General features: G+C 46.8%; 1 protein-coding gene across 1 annotated transcript; it reads left to right on the top strand.

Moving 5' to 3' along the window:
* The first annotated feature begins 92 nt into the window (after window positions 1-92).
* Window positions 93-12,470, top strand: FLOT1 (flotillin 1). Its single transcript, XM_058733257.1, has 13 exons — window positions 93-279; window positions 586-646; window positions 941-1,016; window positions 1,111-1,201; window positions 1,439-1,582; window positions 1,719-1,838; window positions 1,927-2,022; window positions 2,246-2,398; window positions 9,335-9,516; window positions 9,678-9,723; window positions 9,842-9,979; window positions 10,239-10,403; window positions 11,815-12,470. The coding sequence occupies exons 2-13, from the start codon at window positions 604-606 to the stop codon at window positions 11,842-11,844; spliced, it is 1,284 nt and encodes a 427-aa protein (XP_058589240.1). The 5' UTR covers window positions 93-279; window positions 586-603; the 3' UTR covers window positions 11,845-12,470.
* The last annotated feature ends 1,287 nt before the right edge of the window (window positions 12,471-13,757 follow it).

Raw genomic sequence — 13,757 nt, 5'->3', positions numbered from 1 at the left:
AGCCTCGGTAGGCCCGGCTGCTGGCTGGCTGGCGGCGAACCAGAGAGTGGCCTGCCGGGAAAGGGGCGGGCCGAGAGCGCAGGGGTGAGGGGGGCTGGCTCGCCGCGTGGGGCGGGGTCGCGTTTGCCGCAGCAACAGGGTGCGGCCGGGTGAGCGGCGCGGGCGCAGGCCCAGCTTTCCGGAAGGCGGTGCGTCGGGACCGCTGCTCAGTCCCCAGATCGGCTGCGCGCCCCAGCTGTTGCCGAGACCCCAGCCCGGCCGCAGCCAGCGTGCAGGGAGGTGGGTGGGGAGGGGAGATGTAGTCGGGCTGCGGAGGAGCGGGGAGGGTGCCTCAAGGTCTGGGGTCCGCTAGGCGCGGGAGAGCATTATCAGATAAGCAAGAAACTGTCCTCACTGAAGGCGGGACGGGGCAGGGGCAGGGAGTGGCCGTAAGCCGGCGTGGGAGGGAGCCGCTGGGGATCTGTGGGACTGCAGAAGGAAATGTCTTAACGGACCCACGGGTGTGGAAGGGACTGGGCCTTGGAAAGAGAGAGTATTCACTTCTGTGGACCTCGCCCGCAAAGTTTTTCTCTCCCTTTCCTCCAGCTCTAACTAACCTGAGCCATGTTTTTCACCTGTGGCCCAAATGAGGCCATGGTGGTCTCCGGTAAGTAATGTTCTCTTCTCAGCCAGTGCCCCCCAGACTCTTGCGGTCCTGCCTCTGCCCTTTACTCTTCTCCCTACCAGCTCCCCAGCGCCAAGCCTTCTGTCCACCCCACCCCCCATGGCTGCAAGCCACCCATTTGTGATTACCAGTCGTTACACTTACGAGGCCCAGACTGTCTCCCCTCCAGCTCCCAGATTTCCTCCTGGGGATTATCCCCCCAACCCCAGTTTTTCAGTCTTCCATATTCTAGCCCTACCCCTCACCACTGCAATTTACTGCCCCCCCACCTTGCAGGTTTCTGCCGAAGCCCCCCAGTCATGGTAGCTGGAGGGCGTGTTTTTGTTCTGCCCTGCATCCAGCAAATCCAGAGGTAAGTAGGAGAACCAGGGAAGGGGAACCCTAGTTTTCTCTCTTTCCTTTTTTTTTTTTTTTTTTTTCTCACTGTCCACTCCTTTTTCCCATAGGATCTCTCTCAACACACTGACCCTCAATGTCAAGAGTGAAAAGGTTTACACTCGCCATGGGGTCCCCATCTCAGTCACTGGCATTGCCCAGGTGAGGCTTTCAGAGCCTTTCCCCTGATGTCCATTCCTTCATCACCTTCTTTGTCCTCAGACATTAAGAATCTTCTGACCATGGCCTTCCCAACCTCTGGCTGCAGAGAAATTTCTCTGCGAAGTCTCACTTTCTCCAGGGACTCCCGAGGCGCTTGACTCTTCCATTCTTTTCCTGCTTCCTACCTGGCTTCATGAGACCTTCACCACACTCACTCTATCCCTATTCTGGCTACAGGTGAAAATCCAGGGGCAGAACAAGGAGATGTTGGCAGCTGCCTGCCAGATGTTCCTGGGGAAGACAGAGGCTGAGATTGCCCATATTGCACTGGAGACTCTGGAGGGCCACCAGAGGGCTATCATGGCCCACATGACTGTGGAGGTGGGCTTGAGGGCAGGGAAAGATCTGGAAGGCATACCAGAGTGAGTTGGGCCTCTGGGCCAAGCTAGTCTGTGGGAGACAGTAGCCAGAGGACTGAGAGCTTAAATTCCTCCTTCCTACCATTCTGTTACCCTAGGAAATCTATAAGGACAGGCAGAAATTCTCAGAGCAAGTTTTCAAAGTGGCCTCCTCAGACCTGGTCAACATGGGCATCAGTGTGGTTAGCTATACCCTGAAGGACATTCATGATGATCAGGTATACCTAGGTGGGTGATCTTCTCCAGTTCCCTGCTCCCATCTCTTAAACCTTCCTGAGGATTCTGATTTCTGCTTCTCTCCCACAGGATTATTTGCACTCTTTAGGGAAGGCTCGAACCGCTCAAGTCCAAAAAGATGCCCGGATTGGGGAAGCAGAAGCCAAAAGAGATGCTGGGATCCGGGTGAGATAGATCCCACTTGGGGGGTCAGTTGGTCACTATGGATTTGTTGGGCATGCAGCGGGAGAGGGGATGGAAGAGGCACATCTGAGTGAGGTCTGGTAGAGCTGGGTTGGCAGAGGATATAGATGAGGCCACGTGCAGGGGAGCCTGGTGAGGAGTAGGCTCTCCCCGCGGGGCCTTCCTCTCCCTACTCTGACTTCCTTCCTGATCTCTGTGTGGACAGGAGGCCAAAGCCAAGCAGGAAAAGGTGTCTGCTCAGTACCTGAGTGAGATCGAGATGGCCAAAGCACAGAGAGACTATGAGCTAAAGAAGGCTGCATATGACATCGAGGTCAACACCCGCCGAGCACAGGCTGACTTGGCCTATCAGCTTCAGGTCAGAACTACCACACTGGGCAGTTCCTCTCAGGCCCTCCATCTCAGGCTACCACACTTTCTCAGGTTCTAACTCTGATCCCTTTACTCTGGCTGTCCATTTCTGACCCAACTCCTCCATATGAGGAAGATTTGAAAAACCTAACCATTTCAGTTGAAAAGTAAAGGCCAAGAAGGAATATGGTCAATAGGACTGGTCATATGTTTGGGCAGACTGTTCCCTGTGAAAGGGCACCTGGGTGAATGGGGTGAAGCAGAGCTAGGATCCAGCCCATGCTCTGCTCACCATACTGTGCATTCTGCCACAGGTCAGTGGTTCCGCATCCACCCAGGGGAAGGGGCACCTTTTTCTGATTTTCCGTGGGCTCAAAGCAGCCCTGGTGATCCAAGAAGGGCGTGAGGAAGAAAAACATGGATGTGAGCTTTGAATCCTGCAAAGTGAGATATGGGCAGCCCTTGATATTGCAAGGAGGCATGATCAGTCCTCTTTGTTTGCAGATTCTGTATTTGAGAATTTGCCTACTCAAGAATTTATTGGTAACCCCAGAAACAGTACTTGTGGCACCTTTGTGGTCATTTGCACACAATGCACAGAGCAGTGAAAACTTTGAGTTGCCTAACGTGCAGCGGAGGTTGAACAAGATGTTCTGCCTTCCTGTTTCAGCTCTCATAAGGTAAAAAGTGTCGTTTTCACAGTATATTTACTGCCACGTTTTTTGCATTTTTGTACTTTTTGTTGGTGATTTTGCTGTTTAAAGTGGCCCCCAAGCGTACTGCTAAAGTGCTAAGTATTTCTAAGTGCAAGGAGGCTGTGATATGCCTATAGAGAAAATACATGTGTTAGATAAGCTTCTTTCAGACAGGAGTTATAGTGCTTTTGGCTATGAGTTTGTTGTTAATGAATTAACAATGTATATTACATAAGGTATCTTTCAACAGAAACACATGTAAAACAAGGACATATACTAATCTGTCGATGAAAATGTGACCAAGGGCTCACAGGAACCTAATAGCAAAATAAGTATTTGCTAATTCAGTATTCATGGCTACTCTTTAGAACAGATCTACCACAAATAATGAAAATCAACTGTATTTTGAGACCTTTACCCAAAGGATGGCAATATTATGAAATTTGGTTTTGCCAAGAATTGGTACAGGCTGAAAGCCTAATGAAGTGCAAAACCTCTTTAGTTTATGATGTTAAATTCCTGGTGTTTTGACAGGTAATTGAGTGTAGCATAGTGCTTTGCTCCTCAGCATGGTCTGCCTACCAGCAGCATCAGCATCAGCATCACTGTGGAACTTGTTAGATACAAAATCTCAGGCTCCAGTCCTACTGACTGAATCAGAATCTGCATTTTTTTTTTTTTTTTAAGTAGGCTGCAGACCCAGTGTGGGACATGAATGCACGACCCTGAGGTCAAGAGTCACATGCTTTACTGACTGGGCTAGCCAGGTGCCCCCAAAGCCTGCATTTTTAACAAAATCCCCAGGAGATTCATGTACACACTGGAGTTTGAAAAGCATTAACATTGTGGAAACCATTTGCTTGAGTGGTCCTTAACCTTCTAAAAATGGCTTTATTTGTCTGAAGATCAAAGGATTGAGCTGATTTTGGCTCTGTTCCAGCTTTTATGAGTTCTTTATTTTGTGCCAGGCTTTGTGCTAGGTGCTCATGAAATAAGGATTCATTCAATAAATATGTATTCAATAAATACATATTCATTCAATAAATATGTAAGTGCCTACTATGTGCCAGACATTGTTTTGGAGGTAAGGATATAAGGCAGAAAAGATTCCTGCCCTTGTGGAGCTTACATTATAACACAGGAAACAGCTAATAAGCAAGTACATAATTTTTATGGGTTCTTGTTTACGTGCTATGATGGAAATACACAGAGTGAGCAAAAAACAGTGGAGAGGTACTATATTAGGTTAGGGGTGATCCAAGAAAGCTTCAGTGAGGAAGTGATTTATGAGATGAAACCTGAACATGAGAAGGAGCCAGCAATGTAAAGAGTTGTGGACCAAGAACATTCTAGGCCAAGGCTGTTCAAATAGAACTTTCTATGATGATGGAAGTGCTGTAAATCTGTGCTGTGATTTTTTTTTTACACATTTTTTAATTGTTTTTATTCGTTTTCAAGTTTATTTATTTTTGAGAGAGAGAGACACACACACACACAATGCAAGTGGGGGAGGGGCAGAGAGAGAGGGATACATAGAATCTGAAGCAGGCTCCAGGCTCTGAGCTGTCAGCACAGAGCCCAGTGTGGGACTTGAACTAACAAACTGCGAGATCATGACCTGAGCTGAAGTCGGATGCTTGACCACTGAGCCACCCAGGCGTCTCTGTGCTGTGATGTTCAGTGCTTCAAATGTGGCTAGTGAAATGTAGGAACAGAATTTTTAATTGTATTTAATATTAATTTAAATATAAATAGCCATATGTGGCTAGGCAGAGGACCATCATGTGCAAAGGCCCTGAGGTAGGAAAGCTTGGTATATCCCAGGAACAGAAAGGAGGGTTCTGATCTGGTGTGGCTGCTATGCAGTGAGATGGCAAGGTAGGCATGGCCAGGTCACATAGGGTTCAGGTGGTCGTGATGGAGACTTAGAATTCAAAACCCAGTAGAATGCTATTGGAGAACTTTTTTTTTTTTTTTTTTTTTTTTTTTTGAGAAAGAGTGTACACACAAGAGCAGGGGAAGATGAGAGAGAGGGGGAGAGAGAATCCCAAGAATGCTCCACACTACCAGTGCGGAGCCCAGTGCAGGGCTCGACCCCACGAAACTTGAGATCATGACCTGCATCAAAACCAAGAGTCAGACGCTCATCTGACTGAGGCACTTAGGAGTCCCATACTATTGGAGAACTCTAAGCAGCGTGGTGCCATGGTCTAATTTACATTTTCACAAGGATCAGTCTGGCTGCTATGAGGAGAATTGATTGTCAGAAGACAAGAGAGGAAGCAGGAATTTAAGTTGGAAGCTTTCTCAAAGATGATGGATTGAATAAATATAGTTAATTGCACTCCCTCTAAAACCTCACTAAAACCACATAGAGTGATTTTTGAAAAGAAAGGGAAGACAAAAACAGATGCAGAGAATAGAATCAGAGGGAACAGAAAGCATTTTGGAAGCCAGAAAGCCATCGTAATTGACTAAGCCAGTCTGAGCCAGCTGAGCCAGAGCTGCAGGGAGAAACAATGTAATCAGCTGAGGCTCAGGAGATAGCAGCAACAGGTGCCTCTGGAGTTGTGATGAGACTGTTGAAATGAGGAGAAATGAGGTAAATGTGATAAAAAGTCACTTCTCAGCTCCTCTGGCTCCCTATGTCTTTGGTCATAGGCCCTTCTCTGCCCTAGTAGACATTGGGAAGTTTATTATCTGACAAGAGAAAACTAGAGGATATGATATGAGCCAGCTAGGCACAGGTGAGGGCCTGGTACTTTATCAATGACAGGCACGATGTGACTGACCATTGAATACTAAATGCTGACAGCCTCCCCTAACTCCCTTACCCCATTTGCCCCCCAGACCCTCCATCTTCCAAAGAAGACATCAGAAGACCATGCTGGGGAACATGACCAATCCAAAGGGAAAGGCTTAAAGATTCTGAATCAGAGGTTCCTCAGCAGGTGACCTGCCCAATCACCCTAGAGTGAAGCTCAAAGTCAACAAGCTTTATCCACATGCCCACAGTTTCCTTTCACTGTTTTAAACTTTAAACAGTTTTAAACTGTTTAAAACTGTTTTAAACAGTTTTTTTACTGTGAGCAGACAGCCAAGAATTACCTGATATATGAGGGAATACTGCAACATGGAAGACTGAGACCAAAACCACAAACAGCAAAGTGATTTGAAGGATATATATACTATGCAGGGAGAAGAAAGTTAAAAAAAATCTTTTTAATACCCCCAGTGAGATAAGAGGAAAATTCACATCCAGAAAATCAGGACATAGAACAGAAAACAAAAAAAGAGCTCTTGGGGTGCCTGGGTAGTTCAGTTGGTTGCATGTCCGACTTCAGTTCAGGTCAAGATCTCACGGTTTGTGTGTTTGAGCCCTGTGTTGGGCTCTGTGCTGACAGCTCCGAACCTGGACCCTGCTTCGGATTCTGTGTCTCCCTCTCTCTTTGCCCCTCCCCCACTGGTGTGTGCGTGTGTGCTCTCTCTCACTCTCTCAAAAATAAAAAATAATAATAATTAAAAATAAGTAAATAATTAAAAGAGCTCCTAGAAATTAATAAGATGGCAGAAATGAGGGCGGAAATCACATTGAAAGAAATTCTAATCAAGGGATTTATTAACCTAATTCTAATAAATTATTCTAATTTTAATAAATTCATTAATCCTAATCTGTAGATTTATTAATCTAATAAATCAACAGAACAAAGTAACTGGGAGGAAAATTGCCAATGGAAAACATTTTTATTTTTTATTTTATTTTATTTTATTTTATTTTATTTTTTTTAATTTTTTTTAACGTTTATTTATTTTTGAGACAGAGAGAGACAGAGCATGAACGGGGAGGGTCAGAGAGAGGGAGACACAGAATCGGAAACAGGCTCCAGGCTCTGAGCCATCAGCACAGAGCCTGACGCGGGGCTTGAACTCACGAACCGCAAGATCATGACCTGAGCCGAAGTCGGACGCTTAACCGACTGAGCCACCCAGGCGCCCCGGAAAACATTTTTAAATGATTATTCTGAAAGGTATGACTTTCTAGGTTGAAACCCTCTACCAAGTATGTAATACAATGAATGGAAAACAACTACACCGTGAAATTTCAGAACATGGAGAACAAAGAAAGGATCTAAAAGCTTCCACAGAAAAAGAACAGATCTCAAAGGGTCAGGCATCAAAATGACTTCAGATTTCTCAAGAAACTAGAAGACCATGGAGAAATGCTTTCAAAATGCTGATGGAAAATGAATTCTAAAGTTTACTTATTTTGAGAGAGAGAGAGAGAACAAGTGAGGGAGAGACAGAGAGGGAGAGAGAGAGATTCCCAAGTAGGCTGAGCTGACACAACGTGGGGCTCAAACCCATGAACTGTGAGATCACGACCTGAGCTGAAATCAAAAGTCGGATGCTTAACTGACTGATCCACCCAGGTGTTCCCCCCCCAACCTTTTTAAAACTTTATTTATTTATTTTGGGAAAATGAATTTTAACATAATAACTTGTACTCAACCTAATTGTCATTCAAATAGAAAGGTAGGGGAAAACCTCAGAAAAGCAAGATCTCAAAAAACTTATTGTCCACATACTCTTTCTCTGAGGAAGCTGCTGGGGGTTATTTCATCAAAAGGTGGGCTTAAACAGGAGGGGTGCCTGAGTGGCTCAGTGGGTTGAGTGTCAAACTTCTGCTCAGGTCATGATCTCATGGTTTGTGGGTTCAAGCCCTGCGTTAGGCTCTGGGCTGACAGCTCGGAGCCTGGAGCCTGCTTCAGATTCTGTGTCTCCCTCTCTGCCCCTCCCCTGCTCTCACTCTGTTTCTCGAATTGTCTCAAAAATAAACAACATTAAAAAAAAAAAAAAAAAAAAAAAAAAGGTGGGCTTAAAGCAGGCAGGAGGGACTCCAACACAGAGAGATCCTGCACTCTGGGGTAGAGAGCAACTAGTCCAGTTTGGGACCTGTTTGGAATTTTAGGGTCAAAGACACTGGAGGGTGCCATACTCAGAAGCATTGTTCTCGAGTGAATAGATGGCTGCATTAGAGGCTGGGCACCATCTCTGGTATTGATAAGACCCACAGGGATGTTGGTACATGGCTGAGCCAGAGCAGTGAGATAATAAAGACACATGTTTTTCTCTGGTACCTCTCACCAAAGTCTTGGCAAGAGCCTTCTGATCTCTGTACTCTACAAGGAATTAGAAAAAGAAATATGCCTAGGGGCGCCTGGGTGGCGCAGTCGGTTAAGCGTCCGACTTCAGCCAGGTCACGATCTCGCGGTCCGTGAGTTCGAGCCCCGCATCAGGCTCTGAGCTGATGGCTCAGAGCCTGGAGCCTGTTTCCGATTCTGTGTCTCCCTCTCTCTCTGCCCCTCCCCCGTTCATGCTCTGTCTCTCTCTGTCCCAAAAATAAAAAAAATAAAAAAAAAAAAAAGTTGAAAAAAAAAAGAAAAAGAAATATGCCTAAATAAGAGGAATTCTATATGTACACATTCTTGTAGATGCTTTGAATGTCCCTGGGAGAAGAATACACAAGAAACTGGTCACAATGGTTGCTTCTGGGGAAAGGAACAAGGTGGTTTGAGGAAATAAGTGGATGGAAGCCTTGCTTATCATTATTCGTTTTTTTTTTCTTTTGAATTTGTACCATATGCAAAAAATAAAAGTGAAAAAGATACGTACATACACCCGCCCCTGCCCCTGCCCCTGCCCCTGCCCCTGCCCCTGCCCCTGCCCCTGCCCCTGCCCCTGCCCCAAGCCAGTTAGGCAGCTGTTGGCAGGTCAGGCTAGAGTTGAGGGTGACTTGCAGGAAGTTTACAGGAGTACAGATGGAAAGAAGTACATGGGTTTGAGTGAGCCTAAGGGTGGAAGACGGCCACTGTGCACCAGAGCCCTCCAGTGCTCGTACTCTAGCAATGGACACTGTGGAGAAATAGACTAATAGGGGAGCTCAACAGAGGGAAACTTAGCATGGCCAAGGGAGAACAGGGACTGGATCCCAGCCCTATGCATCTCTTGATGCTGAGGCTGCCTAGAAAATGCCCTACCCTTGATATTGCCTCTGAGAAGGATCAGGCCATCCCCCAATCTATGACTGGGATCCATATGGGAAATGGACTTTGCTGGGCTGGCTGAACCCGCCAAGGACTAACTTCATGTACCTACTCTGTTTATATCTCTCCTGGAGCTCTGGCTTCTCTCTGTGGTTCCTGGGAACTTGCCCTTCAGCCCTGATGTTGAGCATCTCTCCTACCCAGGTGGCCAAGACTAAGCAGCAGATCGAGGAGCAGAGGGTACAGGTGCAGGTGGTGGAGCGGGCCCAGCAGGTGGCAGTGCAGGAACAGGAGATCGCCCGCCGAGAGAAGGAGCTGGAGGCCCGAGTTCGGAAGCCAGCCGAGGCTGAGCGCTACAAGCTGGAGCGCCTAGCTGAGGCAGAGAAGTAAATGCCCCTTCCCAGGCCCCATCCTGGATCCTTTACCATGTGGGTGCCCCCAGATGAAGAACTGAGTTCTATGGAACTCGGGTTACAGGAGCCTCTGTCTCTCCAATGGGGTCTGCCTTTTGCCCCTCCTCAGCCCCTCCCTCCCCTTCTGTGCCCAGGTCTCAACTGATTATGCAGGCTGAGGCAGAAGCTGAATCTGTGAGGGTGAGTTAAGAGGGGGCTCTTGCTGGCTTGTGGAGGGAGTAGGGGTTGCTGTATCAGCTTGGGTTCCTTATCCTTAACTACAGCCATCAGTACCACAACTTTCCTGTACCCTTCTCAGATGCGTGGGGAGGCTGAGGCCTTTGCCATAGGGGCTCGAGCCCGGGCCGAGGCTGAGCAGATGGCCAAGAAAGCGGAAGCATTCCAGCTGTACCAGGAGGCTGCTCAGCTGGACATGCTGCTGGAGAAGCTGCCCCAGGTCTGGAGGTTGTGTGGGCACCAGGAGAGGAACAGAACCAGGGAATGTAGGGTGGGCGGAAATGAGGGGCAAGAGCTTGGGGAGAACCAGGCTAGGGGGCCATAAATTAGGGGTGGGAATTATAAGCCAGCAAACAAAGTGAGGAAGGATGATCTTTACAAAGTGAAGCAGATCAAGGATCTTGAAGCCCAGGGTAAGGCGTTTTAGGAAGGAGTGTGGTCAGACCACAGGTGCTGAGTGGGCATCTCTCACCTACCAGGTAGCAGAGGAGATCAGTGGTCCCTTGACCTCTGCCAAAAAGATCACACTGGTGTCCAGTGGAGGCGGGGCCATGGGGGCGGCCAAAGTGACGGGGGAAGTACTGGACATACTGAGCCGCTTGCCAGAGAGCGTGGAAAGACTCACAGGCGTCAGCATCTCCCAGGTGAGGGTCTGTAGGGTGGGAGCTGTGGAACAGAATTTCTGGGTTCCTGGGGCATGTGATGCAGCGGGCCTAGTAGTGGGACCAGCACTAAGGAGGCTTGGGGACCATTGACGTTTTTGTTTTCTATGTGCCAGACACACTGCTAAGCTTCTACACATATGGTTTGTTTTTTAAAATCAAAGTATCCTTTGGGTAAGTAGTATTTTACAAAGTAAAGAAACAACTTCCAATATGTTAAGGAACTCAGCCCCTGTCATACAGCTGGTGAAGCTAGGCTTCAAACCCAGGCTGACCATCCTCTAGAGCCTTGTGGCCCCACTAGCACAAGAAACTAGTTGCAGCCTGTTGACAATTAATTCCAAGCCATATTACTACTTTTCTTGGTGTCTGTTTATTCACCTATAGATTATGGTAGAGGTCAGAAAGCAGGCCCTGGAACCAGACTGTTCTGGTGTGAATCTTGGCTTCAGTGCCTTCTAGCTGTGATCTTAGACAAGTTCTCTACTTCCCTGTACCTCTTTCCTCACCTTAAAATCATGTTAATAATACTATTTACTATGTTGAATTGCATGAGGGGATATGTACATATATATAGATATATATATATATATCTATATATATATATATAGATATATATAGATATAGATATATAGATATATATATAAATATATAAAGTCGATTGAGCGTCCAGCTTCAGCTCAGGTCATGATCTCACGATTTGTAAGTTCAAGCCCCACATCAGGCTTGCTGCTGTCAGTGCAGAGCCAGCTTCAGATCCTCTGTCTCCCTCTCTCTTCTGCCCCTCCCCCGTTCCTGTTCTGTTGCTCAAAAATGAATAAACATTAAAAAAAAAATATATATATATATATATATGGGGGTGCCTGGGTGGTTCAGTTGGTTAAGTGTCTAACTCTTATTTCAGCTCAGGTCATGATCTCAGTTTTGAGTTTGAGCCCTGCATTAGGCTCTGTGCTGACAGTGCAAAACCTGCATGGGATTCTCTCTCCCGCTCTCTCTGGCCCTCCCCTGCTCTCTCTCTCTCTCTCTCTCTCTCTCTCTCTCTCTCTCTCTCTCTCTCTCTCAAAAAATAAAAAATAAAAATATATAGAAGTGCCCTTCAAGTTAGTTTCCTTGGAGTCTTCTTGAGGCCTTCATTGAAAGCACTGAGAGATTAGGAGCTGAGGAAGGTCTGTGAAAGGGCTCTGGCCCTCTCCGCTCCTCTTCAGTGATATATTGCTGTACATGGGGCCTAATGACCACTTGACAAGAGGGTAGGGTAGGGTGGCAGAAAAAAAACTTCTTAGAAGACTCCTGGAAAATGCATGTCCTCCCTTCAGCCTTCATCCAAATGGGGACCTGGGAGAATAGGGTACCTGGTTCCCAAGTGTCATCACCATTGTCTTTTTGCCAGGTTAACCACAAGCCTTTGCGAACAGCTTGAGCCGTCAACCTTCGCTGATGCCTAGCCTCATGGCTCAAGTTGCCAGAATGGTTCCCATACTGCATGTACAACTGGCTTCCCTGAGCATGTCCTTTTGACATTGGGGTCCCACCCCTCATCTCCTTGCCAAATTGCCTGTGCCTTGCCTTGAAGGGGAATGGTCACTCCCCTTGCCAACCCTACACTGCCAAGAGTATCGGTCCCCCAGGATTCCCATGCCAGTCTTCTGATTATCCTACTCACCCAGCTTATTTAACTTCCTAATTACACTGTGTGAGCCTAATTACACTGTCTAGAATTTTCCTGACCCAAACTTGAGGGATGGCCTGGAGGTTCGCAACTTTGTCAAATCAATTGTTGTTAAGAAGCACTAACACTAGAGTGTCTGGGTGGCTCAGTCAGTTAAGCATTCGACTTCAGCTCAGGTCATGATCTTGCGGTTTGTGGATTCAAGCCCTGCATTGGGTTCTGTGTTGACAGCTTGGAGCCTGGAGCCTGCTGTGAATTCTGTATCTCCCTGTCTCTCTGCCCCTCCCCTGCTCACACTCTCTCAAAAATAAAAAAAAAAAATTACAAATTACAAATACTGATGAACAATTAATAAAGCAGAATTCATTCAAAATGAATGCTAGTATGTAGCTTATTCCCTTCATTCAGTAGACTTTTGGGGCACCTGGGTGGCTCAGTCAGTTAAGCATCCAACTTCAGTTCAGGTCATGATCTTGCCATTCCGGAGTTCAACCCCCGAATTGAGCTCAGTGCTGATATCTCAGAGCCTGGAGCCTGTTTCAGATTCTGTGTCTCCTTCTCTCTCTGCCCCTCCCCCACTCATGCGCGCAGGCGTGCGCGCGCGCGCGCACACGCCATCTCTCTCTCTCAAAAATAAACATTAAAAATTTTAAGGGGCGCCTGAGTGGCTCCGTCGGTTAAGTGACTCACTTTGGCTCAGGTCATGATCTCACGGTTCCTGCATTTGAGCCCCACATGCTGACAGCTCAGAGCCTGGCGCTGGCTTCGGATTCTGTGGCTCCATCTCTCTCTCTGCCCCTCCCCCACTCATGCTCTGTCTCTCTCAAAAACAAAAGATACAAAAAAAAGTTTTTAAATACTTTCTAGAATGGGAGAAGTTACTTGTACACTGTTAAAGTTGCACAACTTTTTTCCTGCAAAAGTTGGCTACAGGCGGAAAGCGTGCTGAAATGGGAGGAATGGAGAGAACTGCACTAGTCCCCAGAATTACTGAAAATAGGGCCAAGGAAAATTATGTTGACTTAAATTTCTAAGGTAGCTTTGAGACTTATTTTGTGTACTTAGAAGTATGGGGTAGGTTTTAGGTGTAAGTCACTTTAGACCATGACGTGGCATCCCTCACTAGTTATCTTTCCCTTGTGTTAACTGAGAAAATGCCAAAGGGTAACAGAAAACAGGACACAGAGCCATAACCCAAATGAACCCTGGATGTGCTATACTTTGGAAGTGGTGCAGTAGTAACTTCCAACTCTTCATTCATGAGATTCTCCCAGACTATGGTTAAAACAGATTGCTGTAGTCAACTGGTTTCTGGTTTAGTACATCCCAGTAGGCCTGAGGATCTGCATTTCTAGAAGTTCCAAGAGGATGTTGATGCCTGCTGGTCTGGGAACCAGTTACACAAACATTCATCTCAGTTCCCATTTCTGTCCATAGATCCTGCATCTGAGCCTATGACTATCCCAGTTACTGAGACTGGTAGTAAGGGTGGTGGGGTGGTTTGGGTACTAGGGCTAAGAAATGAAAGTCAGTTAAGTATAAGGATATTCTTGTCAGCTTATGGAAAGCAGAGTATATGTATAACTGAACTTGAGCTTCATGTGTCCACTGGCAAGCTTTCCCTAAATGAGCACACATCTCACAACTTCTTTTCAATTCTCATT

This window comes from Neofelis nebulosa, chromosome 6, assembly GCF_028018385.1.
Source record: "Neofelis nebulosa isolate mNeoNeb1 chromosome 6, mNeoNeb1.pri, whole genome shotgun sequence".
NCBI lineage: Eukaryota > Metazoa > Chordata > Mammalia > Carnivora > Felidae > Neofelis > Neofelis nebulosa.
The sequence above is the reverse complement of the archived record's forward strand: the minus strand, read 5'-3'. Positions and strand labels throughout refer to the sequence as shown.